Below are 15,751 nucleotides of genomic sequence, written 5' to 3' on the forward strand. Positions count from 1 at the left end.
ACCACATTTTCCTATCAAACCATATATGCAGCTCGCAACATCTCTTATGAAGTCTTGCCCATACAGTCAGACTCCATTACAATCAATCAAACACGTAACTGGACCAGTCCATTTATGAAGCTCAAATAGCATACCCAAAAACAAGTTACCGGACCAGACCCGTCCACTTTCAAAGAATTTTAATAAATGTTCATATTAAAGTTTAAAAAAATGTTAAAACAGAACATTAGGATCACCTTTATAACTTTATTAACTTAAAGAGGAAACTATGAAAATATATTCAGAGTAAAGAAATTGATTAACATTCTAGAAAACTAAAACTCCGAAAGCAAACAAATCATTAATGAAAACAGTTAGCTACTAACAGAGACAATTTGTACAGGACAAAGAGTTTTCACTAGATAACATTAGCATAACTTTTCAAAATGGTGATACTATCAAGTATCAAATGACATTAATTTTGTTGCATATAGTTGAGACATTTTAGAAACAGGTTTTGTATCAAAACCTATTCAACTTTTGTGGTTCGTAATATACAATAACGACCTCAAGGTTTACACCAAACAGATTACAGAAAAACCTTTCTAGTAAACCCACTCCTTCAAATGCCAAAAACCCACAAAAAATGTAACTCGTATGATTACGAAGAAGTTACATACAAAAGTTAATAGAAGAATGGAAGTCAAGAAGTCACGTCTTCTGAAGCCGTGTTTGTTGTTGTATGGTAAGCACTTCCCGGGACATTAACAAGAAGTTCACGGTCAATCATTCTTTCATAATGGTCCTAAAAATGCCATTTTTTTATCAATACGAACAGCCACTAGAAAACTTGCATTATGATAAACTGAGTGTCAATTATATAATCATATATAAATATGTATTACTTTTAATACCTTTTGGTTGTCTTGAACGGTTTTAAGGTTGGCGAGCAAGCTGTTAAGTTGTTTCTTAGCCTTGGCTCGTTCTGAGCGTCTTTCAGCACATTGAGCTGCAGTAACTTCTGCATGACATGCAATACAAAGTGTCCTCATGTTTTCCAGTCTACATTCACCTGCCACGTAGATCATATGAAAGAAACAAAAGTTAGTGACAATATAACATAAGATGAAAATATATGTAGGATAGGGTAACCTTAAAACTAGTATAGACCCATTCACAAGTAAAAAGGTCAAGGTGTGGGCTTTAAATTAAATCCATATTAAACTTAACAGTACAAAAACATTATACTATATATTAAGAATTCAAATTTAAAAGATACCTCCCCCACGATACACTGGTACAATGTGATCTGCATGCCAAGCGTTGCCCTTTGTTGGATCACTGATGAGCTTTTCAAGTCTAGAGAAATCAAGAAAAAAGAATTATCCATAATATGATCAGATTTACACGATAAGAAGGCAAAATTTAAGCAACTATGACACTGGATGTAAAACTCACAAATTTTTACGTACTGCCAGCTTTGGGGCTTCTTTAATAACAAATTCTCTACGCTTCTCAAGAGACAAAGGTTTTATATTTTTCACAAGTTTTCGACAATCAAGATGGCAATTTGTGCACACACCATGTTCAATTTGAGCAAGCCCCTGCAAAACCCTTGGTTAAACCTTAAAACTATAACAAAATATAATCCTACCAAAAAGAATATATATCTATACACACACACACACACACACACGCACACACACATAATATTATTAAATCACCTACCGTGCGTAGGTATCTATTACTGGTTCTTAAGCGATATTCATCATAACACTCCAAATCACAAAACAGATCCTCAAAGAATTCAGGCTCCTTGGCACTATTTTTCCTGAAAATATGAAAAGGTTTACTTAGAAACTGCCAAAAAGGTTAAAAAAACAGATTAGTACTTCAACAATATTAAAGTTAAAAGTAACACAAAAATGATTTCATGCCAAACGCAATGAGTTCTGACCCGTCTTATTAAATTACCCATTTCAACCCACCCATTTTGCCACCTATATATGTTAACTTCACTTGACTTACGTGCAATTCTTTTGACACGGTTTACAAAGTGGTTGACCAGTCAAAGTCCAACCCTGCATGTATTTTCTTTCTTTTTTACCATGAAAGATGAAAACACTCTTCCATACAGCATCTGAAGGGAGGGGGTGGCTTATATCATCTAGTGATGTACCACGCTTCTTACTTCCACCTTTTAGCAATCCCTGTTTAATAATAAATTGTTAGTGGGCCTCATCTTGCCGTGTCATAAAGAATGACAAAGTTTGAGATATACATCTTTATCATGGTTTTGGCTTTCATTTAAGCACAACTCCACAGCCAAAGGAAGTTGAAGAGGCTTGTTGTACAATTTATTTTGCTCAATGGGCCTCAGACTGCTCCATTCTTTAACGAAACTTAAAAGAGCGGGCCTGTATACAGAATCATCATTGATAGATTTAGAGGCGAATTGTTTGTCATCAATTGATGGATCTTTTGTCTCAAGTTCTTCGGGCCAAAAGTTTTTGAACAATGGGGTAGGCCTTATTTCCACTCCATGTATACATGAATACAAGTGGATTCTACCTGTGTATTTGCTGACCTGAAAAAATAGTCAGATTGTCTAAACAATCTAATGTGATAAATAATATGTTGCACAGGTTTAAGTGTAGTGGGCCAGATTGCTTCAAGAATAACCGCAATGCACATGTGTACACACCAACATGATTGTAACCGTAGAAAAAAGGGTTAATGATGGTCTAAAAACCAACCAACTTTCAATATTTTGGCAATTTAACCTTGAACTTCTTTTCTTAATGGTTTGGTCGCTTAACCTTTTTCTGACTTATCCCAAACTATACACACACACACATATATACCAATAATATGTTGAAAACTGCGAGAACCATATCTGTTAGGGTTGGAGACTCGAACAAAGGGTATTAGGGCAGCCGGCCCTAATTAGGGTTAGCCGGCCCTAATGGGTCCCATCTTATTTGTTTGGGCCTAACTTGGAGAACAAGTTAGGAACCCTAGATTTAGTCTATATATACCCTAGTTGTAATTGTAATCTTGTGTGCCTTGAGCTTAATGAAATAACCTGGTTGCAGCCCGTGGACGTAGGTCCCCCACTGGGACCGAACCACGTAAAATTCTTGTGTCGTTTATATTTTCGTTTATGTGTGTTTATCGTTGTGCATGTGTGTGCTGTTTCGCTTCCGCGCGCCGCTTTGTTCCTAACAAGTGGTATCAGAGCTTTGGCTCGTTGTTTACACACGGTTTTGCACGGGTATCGATCGAGAAAAAAGGTAGAAGAGGCTGGTTTGAGAAGGGCTGCTACAGTGCCGCCGCTACAGTGCCGCGGTGAACAGTATCCGGCATGAACAGTGTTTCCGGCCGTGAACAGTGATTCCGGCGGTGAACAGTATTGTCAGAGATCTTCGTTTTTCTGGTTAACAGGGCTGTTCGGGGCTGTTTTTTCAGGGCTGTTTGGGACGGTTTTCCGGGTGATTTTGCAATTAGAATTCCTGTTTTGGACTTCTTGGAGTTGCAGGTTTCACTCGGGCTTTGCAGGTGAAGGTCGGGTCAGGTGTTTCGGGTTATGACATCGCGGGTATAAATGGTTTTGTTTATAGTACCAGGTTAATCTCTTTGAAGCCGCCGATTAGGGTTTGGTTATAAAACTCTTGGATTCGTCGAATAAAGGTTAGAGATTTAGTTAGTTTCTGTTGACTGTTTATTATCAACTGTTTGAGAACCGAGTTACGTGAAAATCAATATTTGGGTTTAGATTTGTCTGCGAAGTTTATTGTAGGAGCAAATCGGTCAGTTGACAATGTTCGGTAGAGAACATCCGTCAAGTTCTAGCTCGTACCATTGATGTGTTCACTGTTTCGATTTGTTTCCTGATTGCTATTGTTATAGCTGTAGACGGGATGGGTATGATCGAAGGTTTGACCGGTTTGGATTTCGGTTGGTTGGTTTTGTCAAAGGAACTTGGATGTGGTACTGTGGGATAAAACAGGTGAAAATGGAACTAGCAGGTTGGAATGCTTTGGGTTTTAAGTATTCTGATTCTGGTGTGCTGGTGACGACATAAGTGAAAAAAAAAGGGAAGTCAGGTTGAAAGGTTTATTCGGTTAGGATTAGCTGATCGGGTGTACAATCGCGGAATCCTTGGTACCGTTTGCTTTCGGTAAAGCTCTACTGCTGTTAGTTATAACCGTTTGCCGGTTAGCTGGTCTGGAACTATGAAATTATTTCTTGTTCGGTGGTGATCAGCAGTTCGACATTTGAGGGGATCCGGGATCTTGTGCTGGGTGAACACGTTTACCGGGAAAAGTACGATCGGGGATAATCTCATGGAATGTTGGTTTTGGTAATGGGTTGGGATAACAGGGACAGTGGGAGCTGGGCATAGTTGACTTCGTGGAGCTGCATGGAGGTTCGTGACATTCTTTAGAGTCAATGTCAAAAGATAATGAATTCTGCTTCTGAGAATGTGTCTGGGTTGATGCATTGGGACTCAGTGAAGGCAGTGAGACTCTTGGGTTCGAGATTCTGGTATACTTCATTTCATGTTACCCACTGTAGTGAAGTATTGGTGAATCTTATTGAAGACTTTGGGAAGGTACAAGTTTATGTATCGCTGGAAGAAGGGAACCAACTTCCGAGTATTAAAGTCTTGGCTCGCTGCATCGGGTAGAGCTAAGTGGATTCATTTTGCAAGTGTGAATCCTGGAGCCACCGGGATGTAGCTGAGTGCATTCGGAGGTTTAAACTAGGTCAGGGGTTTTGGAACAGTGGGAGCACGAACCGTGTTCTAGGTACAGTTCAAAACACCGTTGGGTTTTGAATACCGGAATTCCGAATGGGAAAATCTCTCCTGGGTACTTGCAGGTTTTGGAGAGTGGTGTTTTCTCTGGGAGTCTCTGGAGCCGGTAGTTCGAATCAGTGGGAGCCGGTTGAGATTGAGGATGAGTCAATGGCGGGTTTTGCCATGGCTGGGTCATTGATGACTGTTGGGTTGGAGCTCAATGGAGCTTCAACTGGCTCTTCAGGTAATTGAGGAGCGGGCCGCTGCAACTAGGAGGATTAGATTGAAGTCTTAGCTTGTTTATGGGAACTGAGGCTTGGAGGACTTCTTTTATTTGAAATCATAGCTTGTTCTTGGGAGCTTGAGGCTTGGAGAACTTCTGACCGTGAAGTTTTAGCTTGTTCTTGGAACTGGAGGCTTGGAAGATTTCTGTTTTTAAGATTACTGGAGTTACAGGTATAGGGTTTGCTTGGATGGTGGATTGAGGATTGCTCGAGCCTCCAAGTGGGAGATTGTTAGGGTTGGAGACTCGAACAAAGGGTATTAGGGCAGCCGGCCCTAATTAGGGTTAGCCGGCCCTAATGGGTCCCATCTTATTTGTTTGGGCCTAACTTGGAGAACAAGTTAGGAACCCTAGATTTAGTCTATATATACCCTAGTTGTAATTGTAATCTTGTGTGCCTTGAGCTTAATGAAATAACCTGGTTGCAGCCCGTGGACGTAGGTCCCCCACTGGGACCGAACCACGTAAAATTCTTGTGTCGTTTATTTTTCTATACCGCGTGTTTATATCGTTTGTGTGTGTGTGTGTTGATTCCGCTGCGCCGCTTTGTTCCTAACAATATCAACTCTTGTAATATTAATTATATAAACAGACTAAAATGCATGTAGATTTCAATATCTATATATATGCACATACACTATATGCATATGTGCACATTTTTTATCAGAAAAAAAAATCAGGAGAGAGGACATAAAATCAAAGTAAGAATGAAGAGAGAGATATATGAACAGATATTTTCCCTTCTACATTTTTCATTGAGATGAAATGCATAGTAAGACTCTTATGCGATTCTCAACGTACTATTGGTTTTAAAAAGAATGTGCCACTATATGTGTGTGTGAGAGAGTGAATATATGTACACAGGGTTTATGTTGAGTTTAACCAACCATCTTTCACCATTTTATCAATCAAGTCCCTTAATCAATTTGTAGGTGTAATCCTAAACCTTTTTTTGTGGTAGTTTCATCCTTATAAAGTACGACTGAATTCCAATATTTAAACTTCCTTTACCGAGTCAAAAAAGTTAAGAACCGAAACCACTGATGAATTTTACCATTATTAACCCACCCTAGAAAAAACACCTAAATAACGCATACATGTAAATGTGTAATTAAATATACCTCAAACCGGAGAGAATTTGCTGGGATACAATTTGGGTCAGCTTCAACCGGATCAACAGGTTCTGGATCACTTGGTATTTCAATAACATTCAACTTGTCAACATCAACTGAAGTGCGTGGAATTACTATAGTTTCATGCGTATATGCTTCCGTTGTCCCATTGAAGGTCATATCTTCTTCGTTATTTACATCCGAAACTATCCGAGCCTGTCAATCAGCAAAAAGACTTTGATGCATTTAGATCAAACTAATCAGATAAAAACATCAAAAAGAACTTATTAAAAGTTTGGAGTTAGTACGGTTTTCTTATAGCAGTACTTGAGAAATGGATCAACCTCTTCATCTTCACTTTTTGAAGTAGTGGTTTCATTAATTACTTCAGACTGCATCTCTTCACAAGATGCATATTGAGAACATATCACGAGCTCGGTTTCAGAACATTCATTATCACTTCCCTCCTCAAATGTTAAGTTCTCTTCTATATCTTTTTCTTCAACGGTTTTAAGTAAAGAAATATCTTCGACCTGCAAATATTAAGTTTATGCACTTATATCTCTTGCACAGATCTAAAACAAACCTTAAGGCTTAAACAAATATTATGGTAAATTAAATGATATATCATTAACAAAAAGTAAACTACAAAAACTGATAAAGAAATATACCATAATCTCTTTCAACGAGTCATACTTCCCATCTACAGTTGATGAAGTGCGATGCAAACTTCTATTCAATCTTTTCCAGTGGGATTCATCCGAGGTGTCCTGGAAACAAATCACCAAAAGTCATGACAGTTAAAAAAAGAAAGAAAATCATGCATGGACCTGAATTGTATAAGAGATGAGTATGCAGCATATACCTTGGCACAAAATATATAAACGTTTACTGCGTTAGTCTGACCACGTCTATGAGCTCGGCTTTCAGCCTATAATGTTCACAAAAAACATCAAGCAACCACAAAATCAACAATCATATATATTGTATGGTAAATTGGTATATCACAGCAATATCCTTTATTTTCTTAATGCATTAAAGTCCAAGAAAGCAATATCCTGTATTTTCTTCTTTTTTGATGCTAAAGAATGCACATAAGGGACTTTAAGATGGTAATCTTACAAAATGTGTTAATAACATAAGACTCGGTAAGATCAAACCTGTTGAAAGTCAGATATTTTCTCAGGTAATTCTAAAATAACCACGTTTTGTGCAGCTGACAAGTCAAGTCCACTACTCCCTGCAAGTATCCCAACTAATGCAATTTTAACCTGACAATACAAAAATTATGTAAGAAAGTTAATGAAGTTACAACAGTCAGCTAGATGCTGAAATTTATTAAAGGATAATAAAGTAATGTACTAAGAAAGCACTTAGCATGCCTCTTTTGAATGTTGGAAAGAACTGATTGCTTGTTGTCTATCTCTGGCAGAAGCATCACGCCCATCAATACGTACAAACTTTATCCCCTTTTCACAAAGGAACTCCTGTAAAATTATATGACATTCTGATAAGTACATAACAAATCCGTTTACGACAAAAGTACAAAGAACAGGTAAAGAGGATGGCGCTAGATCAAGTTTGATTGGTCTAAGAAAGATGCCAATCTGTTGTTTCTTACCTAATATACGAATGGTAAATGCAACAGCAAAAGGAAAACTTCATTACCTGTAATCTATCGGTAACCTTATGATAATGAACGAAAATTATCATTTTATGAGAGCTTTTACTCGAGTCAAACTTTTCATCAGCATCAGACTCGGCGATGATTGGATGCATAAGTAGCCACTCTTTGAATCCTGCTAGTTTCGCGATTCCGATAGCTTGATTGGATGGTCTTGAAGAGCCGCACGCATCATCACCTAAAAGCAAGGAAAAAAAACAGAATAAGTAGGATTTGGAAATTGCAAGAGTTTTACGTGCGTTTAGAAGGAACTCTTCTGTAAACATGTACTAAGAAACAGGATTTCACCCATACGTTAATTGTTAGCACTGTAGAGGCCAAGCATTTTGGCTTGATTAAAGACGTAAAATAAATGGTGATAAGATTTTGAAGCAATCTCTTAAGAGGCCAAGCATTTACAAGTAGTGCAAATTCTAACATGAATATTAGCATAATTATGCAATAAGCATGGAAGATTTTCTAGCAGCAGAGTGATAAAAATTTGTTTACTGTTTACATACACAAGCAAATGGAATGCTGAAATCTTACTTTTTTCATCATCTTTATTTAGATCATCTGATGAACCATCTTCAGCCTCATTTACTGCGGAAGCATCATCGTTTGCCATATTGCAAATTGCTACTGCAGAATCAATATCTGATTTCTTGAGAACCAAGTTGATAATTTGTCTTCTTATGGGCGGTAATTGCTTCAAGACATGATCCTTCAATCGTCTTATCTATATGACATAAATTCAAGATATTAACTGAAAAACATGATAAAGCAAACAATAATACTCATGAATCAAACCCATTTTATATACTATTCCCTCCATCCCAAAAGTTCCACAAAAAACCCATTTTATATACTATTCCCTCCACTCCCAAAAGAAACTTCTCTGAGATGTTTTTATCAATTTGATGTTATAATATATTCAACCTTTTCTCCAAGTTTTTCTGTCCCAGAAAAGACTTATCTTTTAAGGTAGAACCTTAAACAAATGGATGTTATAAAATACTTACTTCCCCAATAAGTAGATAGACAATCATTTTCCATACTTACTTTTTATCACATTTAGATAGTTACACTCACTTACACCTAGACACCTAGTCCTTGCAGATTTATATTGAACTCTTGGTTGGGGCAGAGCACAGTTATCAAATGTGTTAGGCTCACTCAAGGTGCATGGCCTCTCCGCGGGCCTAGGCGCAAGGCGCCAAAAAGTGTGGCCTCAAATAAAAAAAGCGCAATTAAATAAAAAAATCTAAATAGTATTTTGTTATCAAAATTATCACTTTTTAAGTGTGGAATTCACTAACTAAAGCTTATTGTCCTTCAAGTCAATCATAATTTAAAAATAAACATGTTTCAAGCTGCTGGTTTATCAATCCAATCTCAAAAAGCAACATACATCTAAATATCTAACCAATCAACAAATATCATCAAAGATTTTAAATAGCACAAACAATTAACAAACTTTGTGGTATGCTATCTAAAAATTAAAATAGCACCAACTGAAAGATTGTTGATATTTTACAGTTTACACACAAATTTGCGTCATGATTAAAACAAAGGAACTTCATAATCGTTAATAAAAAGCATGCATCTTCAAGTAATTAAAATTTAAAAAAAAACATGAGAATCGATCATTACTGTTACTAACCTATCCCAATTGTCGATCATTATAATATTGGAGTTACTGCTTACTATAGTTAATTCGACTGATTTTAGGTAAGTTGTTTAATTTAATTGGGGTAAGTGATAAATCAAAATCAAATCAAGCTAAAAAAAATAAAAAAACGCCTGTAGTCAAGGGAGTCGATTAACGAGCGCTCCCCTTAAAAAAACCGCCTAGGCGCAGAGGCGCTGCTCTTTCGAATACTATGGGGCAGAGTAAGGTTTATGTAAAAGGAGTATTCCAATAATATAAGCTAGAATATTTGTTGATAAGTTAAATAAACGATAAGGAAATACAAAGTAACACGAACTGACCATAACAGTCTGCTTCAGTAGCACATTCAGTTCCTCCAATCGAATGCCCTTTGAAAAATCCTAATATATGAAACAGATACCAATAATATAGGAAATATGAGTCCTGCATAGCATGAAATATGTGTATATCGTATACATATCTAAACACGCATATGTGTATGCGCATGCATATTTAGGACAAACAAACGCTACCTGATAGACAATCCCTTGATAAGTACGGACAGTGCTCATAGAACAGTAGGTTTTTGCAAATCCAAACTTGTCTTTTCCAAGCAGACCAGGCCTACAAAAGGAGCATTTATCAAGAAAATTGAAATATGTGATGATTACTAACAAAATAGAAAGAGGGAAACAGAATTTACCATAATATGTTTATTTGGTGAAAAATGTCGTATGGCCTATTAGACCCTGGGAGAAATACAAGACCAACAAAATTAGGACACATGCATCAAAGTACTACATGGCAGTGGATTTCAAAGAAATGTAACATTTGCTTTGCCACAACCTTGACAAAGAAGGAGTCCCTGAGAGTAAGATTACACGGTTGATCTTTGATGCAACATCAAGTACAGCTTGTGTCTGCAAATAAAAGGAACGAGAATAAGGAGATCGAAAGAAAAATAACGAAAGTTAACTTGATTGACCATTATAACCTACTTACCTAAAGCATGTCAAGATATTCAACAGATAAGAGGATGTAATACAATGATTACATGCAATCTAGTAGGCAGCTTGGTGCAAGATGAAAAGCACAATCCAACAGAAGCCATATTATTATTGCTTTTAAGAACCAGTTTTTGAGTTATTGCTAGTCACACTAAGGCTACTACTTTATGTGCAGAAAATTACATACTCTAGAAAAGAGACCAAGAGAAGACAATATGTTGCCAGAAGGTTTGATTTTCATGAACGCTACAGCAAGTTGGAGAAAAAAGTAAACTGTGTGCTAATGTGATGGTATGGATAAGAATTTCGATATCAGATGTGCTAAGTGGACACAAAAAACACATAAGAAAGGTGATACTTGGTTAATGCGCATATGTTGTTATTATTATTATTATTATTTTATTTTTTTCATATTTAACCAATTTGCACAAACTTTAAACACTGCTTCATATTTAAGATGGTCTATTCAGACAATAGAAATTAGAAAGCAAAAAAAATATGCTTTATTAAGAATAAATTAGTGCTTCAAATTTAAGGATTAGATATATGTGCAGCTCAGATGTCAAATGAGGACTCAACAAGTATACAAATGTATTCAAAATCAAGGTTAAATGAATGCCAATATAATATACACTATACCTCTCCTGCTTCAGATGATTTACGTTTCGTACAACGCACATGATGTGATTCATCAACAATCAATATAGCCCAGTTTTGCTTTGATATGCTCTTCTTCAAATGATGCAGCATTGTATAAGATATGACAACAACTTTTGGAGGCCTTGCTAAGTTTTCAGGATTGTTTACATGACCAAAAACTGGAAGACAACGCAGTTACAGAAACAAGGCATCAGCTATCATAAGTTGCTCAAATGCATAACTCTTATAATTACCTTGCCAATTTTTATTTATGCCAATAATACTATTTGGTACATGCAGAGATGGCAAATAAAATGTGTATTTGCATCAGGTAAAACATCCACATGTTGAAGAGATAGTATTACCCTAAACTCCTAAAGAGCACACATGTATATACATTAAGACAAGAAAAAACAACCAACAAAATCAACATCAATATACAATCCGAAAAGTAGTTATATACTCTAGTTCCATATCTTATTAGATCATCAGGTACTATGATACATAGTGTAAGGATGAGCAAGTACACTTTGAACCAGCTGCGCCTCTCATGATGCACTCCCTCAATACCAAACATCACGGTTAACTTGAAAAAAAAAACTCAGTCGATTTTAAAAATTTCATCTGTATGCTAGTTTCAATTGTAACGGTACTAATTAAAATAAAATAACAGGATAGCCCCTAGTTGAGAAAGATACCTAGATGAATATCAGAAGGCAAACAAGATGGAAGCCAATGCTCCAACTCTTCTGCCCATGTATATCTCAAAATAGCCGGGCACACAACTAGAATTGGACCTTCATTCATGAAACAGCTTGCAATTGCAATGGCCTAAAAACCAAACAAGCAACCAAGTTAATGTATACTACTTATCATATGATTATTAAATAATGTTTACCTGAAGTGTTTTCCCAAGGCCCATTTCATCAGCGATAAGACACCGACCGCCCCTACGCAATCCAAACTTGACACCTTCAATTTGAAAGGGAAGCAGTACCTCCAACAGAGACTTTGAAAGCCCTCCCATTAACTCACCTACTTTCTGATCAGACAGATGTTCTGGCCGGCAGGGTTCCCATCTTCCCTCGACATACGGGCGGGACAATATGCTTACTGCTCTGCGTGTCAAGTAAGGGATATCTTGATACTCAATGCGTTCAATCTTTAACGCCTTGACAACGGCATTGTAGTCTTTTAGATTGAACACACACGCCTCTCCACCGACATGAGTTTGTGTGTAATGCGACGGAACCACCTAATGAGTAATAACAGTAAGTAATTGGTGAATTAGGTAAACCTAATAGTTCCAATTTCACCTTTGACAGAGCATACTATAATCAGTTAGGGCAAAATAACAAAACGACAGGTTATGCAATCAATAGAATGTATGAAGTTACAAACTATTAATATAAAAGCATACATTAGGGAGGCAGATGGTTAATTTGTGGAAGCAATCGGCTTCACCGGGAAACGAGTACCCGTCGACGGGAAACGGCTTGACGGAGAAGGAGTCCGGCGACGAAATCTCGAGTCGGACGATGAATTTGAAATTGTCAGGAGAGGATTTGTGGCACTTGGCTAGGTTCCAGGATTCGGCTGGTGCCTTGCGTTGACGGGATTAATAGGACGTGGAGCTTCCATTGTTTTCGAGCGTTAGGGTTTGGAACCAGATAGATTTATGAACTACACTCGTCCGTTTGGTTTTTCAAATGTCAATCAATCTTGGACAATGAAAGTATTGTTTAAACTTTTCAAAAATAAAATAATATTTCTTTTTTGTCCAGTGATTGCTTGATTTCATTATTTATTTAGAGTAAAGTGTCATTTTCATTCCAGTGGTTTGACAAATAATGTAAATTTAGTCTAAAATGTTTAGTTTTTGCATTTGGACCCTTCATGTTTCTCAGTTTTTGTCAATTACATCCAAATCAATAACTCTGTTAAATTTAATCGTTAAGTCAGGGGTAGACATGTCTTTTTACTATTTCTTTATTATAATTCTTATTTCAGTGAACTGCGGTTTTCATCCTTGTGGTTTGTCCAAATCTGCGGTTTTAGTCCAATAGTTTTAAGTTTGCAATTTTCGCCATTGTAGTTTCATTTCACTTGCAATGAAACCCGAATTTATTAACCTCGTTAAGTCTGGTCGTTAACCCATTTGCATACCTCTCACGTGACGACCAGTGTGTTGTTTTTCTCCCCAAATATACCTCAATCATAATTCGCAAGCCCCATCATGTGAGGGGCTGTGGTGTATTTGGGAAAAGGAAAAAAGAAGGAACAAAACTGCCCCTCACGTGAAGGGCACACTGATGAGTTTAACGACCAGAATTAACGAGATTAGGGAATTCGGGTTTAATTACAAGTGAAATGAAACTACAATGACGAAAATTAGAAACTTGAAACTATTGGATTAAAACCGCAGATTTGGACAAACCAGACGGACGAAAACCGTAATTCACTGAAATAAGTATTATAATAAAGAAATGGTGAAAAGACATATCTACCCCCGACTTAACGATTAAATTTAACAGGGTTAGTGATTTGGATGTAATTGGCAGGAGCTGGGAAATGTGAAGGGTCCATACGCAAAAACTAAACTTTTTGGACTAAATTCGCATTATTTGTCAAACCACGGGGACGAAAATGACACGTTACTCATTTATTTATTTATGTATTTTGTGTATATTCGTGGTTTGTTATTGGTTTTCTTTTTTGTTATATACTGATTTTGAAATTTACTCTGTTAAATTACTTAACGTATGCTTTACTGTTCAATGACAAGTTTTTATATTGCAAAATGATTATAGTTACAAGTAACATATGTCTTGAATTTGCCTCAAAAGCAATTGCCCGCCAAGTGTTTGATAAAATGCCATGAGAATCTATGTCATACATTAGGGGTATGCACAAAACCAAAAAAACCGAACCGAAACCGATAAAACCAAACCAAATTAGAAACCGACGGTTCGGTTTTGAACTTTAGCAAAAACCGAAATATTGGTTTTGGTCCGGTTTTGTATTTTGTTAAGAACCGAAATAACCACAAAATTGAAATAACCATAATATCTTATCTGTAGCCATTAAAACAAAATCTACCGACGACCATTTGTTTAGTTTTAACATACATATGGTTAATAACTAATACTACTAGTACTTTTAATTTTGATTTTTGATTTTAAATGTATCTTTTATTAGTTTTTAATATTTGATGCCTAAACATTCAATATTCTATAAATTATTAGTTTAAAGGAAAAAATATCATGCGCCTGAAATGTTTAGCTCGATTAGTAAAACCGAAAAAACCGCATCTAAAACCGAACTAAACCCAAAAACCGAAACAAGCGGTTTTAAAAATCATAAAGCCGAATGTTTGGTTTTTGGTTCGATAAAAATCGCATCGAACCGCACCATGCGCACCCCTACCATACATTATCTTTTACTTTCATGTGAATCTAATTTTTATGAGATGTAGATTAAGGTTGATTCAGGTTATCATAATTTTATCATTTAACGCCATGATAAAGTGACCACATAATGATATTTAGGTTGAACATAAATGCAATATTATAACAAAATTTCATTTCTCTTTCTATCTTTGGTTACTAATATAATATATTTTTTCAAGTCCATGGATCGGTTTACATTGCTTTTATTTTTCTGCAAGGCTTCACCACAGGCAAAGGTCATGGAATACATGTGTCAAGTTCTAGGATCCATATGAAGTTCTTGAACTGGTAAGGTAGCTACATTACGTGTCACATATAGTATATTTTTTTTAAGTTCACTGATTATTTCAAATATATTTCGTGTCACTGATTATTTCAATAAGATCCATATGAAGTGCTAAAACTAACTTACTTTTGTAACATGCGTTTTATGCTTCAACTTGCTTATAAGGAACATGCTGGAATTTCGGTCAGGTTGCTTGATGATACGGTAATAGTTATTTTGACTATGCAAGTGTTAATGGTTACTTTCATTTTATATGAGCATTTTATGATTTTTCTTATCCTTTAGTAACTTGATTTTATTTAGTTTAATGACGGTTCTAAACAATGGCGAAGGATATTGAGGGCCAGCCCCCCCCCCCCCCCACGTTTTTCGCGCAACAGAGTAAATTTAGCCTTTTTTCGTCTGAAAAATTTTATACGTAGTGTAAATTTGCCCGTTTTCGGCCAAAAATTTAAGTCCGCCCCCCTCGTTTATGAAATTTTAAATACATTTTGAGTCCCCCCCCCGACATTCGTGTCCAAGGTTCGCCACTGGTTCTAAACTAATTGGTCAAGCTGATTGACAATTGCAGAAGTTCATAAGCAACTGCAAAACCGAAAAATGAAGGTCATGGATTATCATATATCCCTGCTATGAAGCCTAAATTACCAGGTTTTGCTTTATTGTTTTTTAAGTTGTCTAATTCAATACCTTTACAAAACACCGAATATCCATTCAATCACATTTACTTTGCTTTTATTCGGCCTTTTAAGTGTCATTCTTAATAAAAATTAAACTTTACAACATATCAAATACGAAAGTGTTATCTAATTAGATGAGTATATATTTTTAAAGTTGAGTGAAAAGATACAACATACATGCTATTCATTTTCAGATTCTTA

The 15,751-nt window shown here is 36.2% G+C and overlaps 1 protein-coding gene across 1 annotated transcript; it reads right to left on the minus strand.

Moving 5' to 3' along the window:
* Positions 1–614: 614 nt before the first annotated feature.
* On the minus strand, positions 615–13,354 carry LOC143529883 (uncharacterized). Its single transcript, XM_077025567.1, has 24 exons — positions 13,346–13,354; positions 12,556–12,738; positions 12,034–12,390; positions 11,834–11,966; positions 11,136–11,314; positions 10,336–10,409; positions 10,193–10,228; positions 10,023–10,113; positions 9,831–9,890; positions 8,388–8,577; positions 7,844–8,037; positions 7,558–7,662; positions 7,336–7,446; positions 7,041–7,106; positions 6,847–6,945; positions 6,484–6,708; positions 6,185–6,391; positions 2,261–2,566; positions 2,008–2,189; positions 1,708–1,810; positions 1,438–1,583; positions 1,259–1,338; positions 894–1,051; positions 615–784 (listed from the first exon to the last, which is right to left on the minus strand). The coding sequence occupies exons 1-24, from the start codon at positions 13,352–13,354 to the stop codon at positions 683–685; spliced, it is 3,396 nt and encodes a 1,131-aa protein (XP_076881682.1). The 3' UTR covers positions 615–682.
* Positions 13,355–15,751: the final 2,397 nt, after the last annotated feature.

The sequence above is a fragment of the Bidens hawaiensis genome, unplaced genomic scaffold, assembly GCF_021521415.1.
Source record: "Bidens hawaiensis isolate Kalapana, Puna unplaced genomic scaffold, B.hawaiensis_p1.1 tig00008762_1, whole genome shotgun sequence".
In the NCBI taxonomy this organism is placed as follows: Eukaryota; Viridiplantae; Streptophyta; class Magnoliopsida; order Asterales; family Asteraceae; genus Bidens; species Bidens hawaiensis.

Excerpts from the sequence above, each read along its gene's own strand:
- LOC143529883 (XM_077025567.1), bottom strand. Across the intron at positions 11,315-11,833 it reads GCCTTCTGATATTCATCTAG|TTTTTGGTCATGTAAACAAT; the intron begins GTATCTTTCTCA and ends GTTGTCTTCCAG. Across the intron at positions 10,229-10,335 it reads GGGACTCCTTCTTTGTCAAG|GCCATACGACATTTTTCACC; the intron begins GTTGTGGCAAAG and ends AGGGTCTAATAG.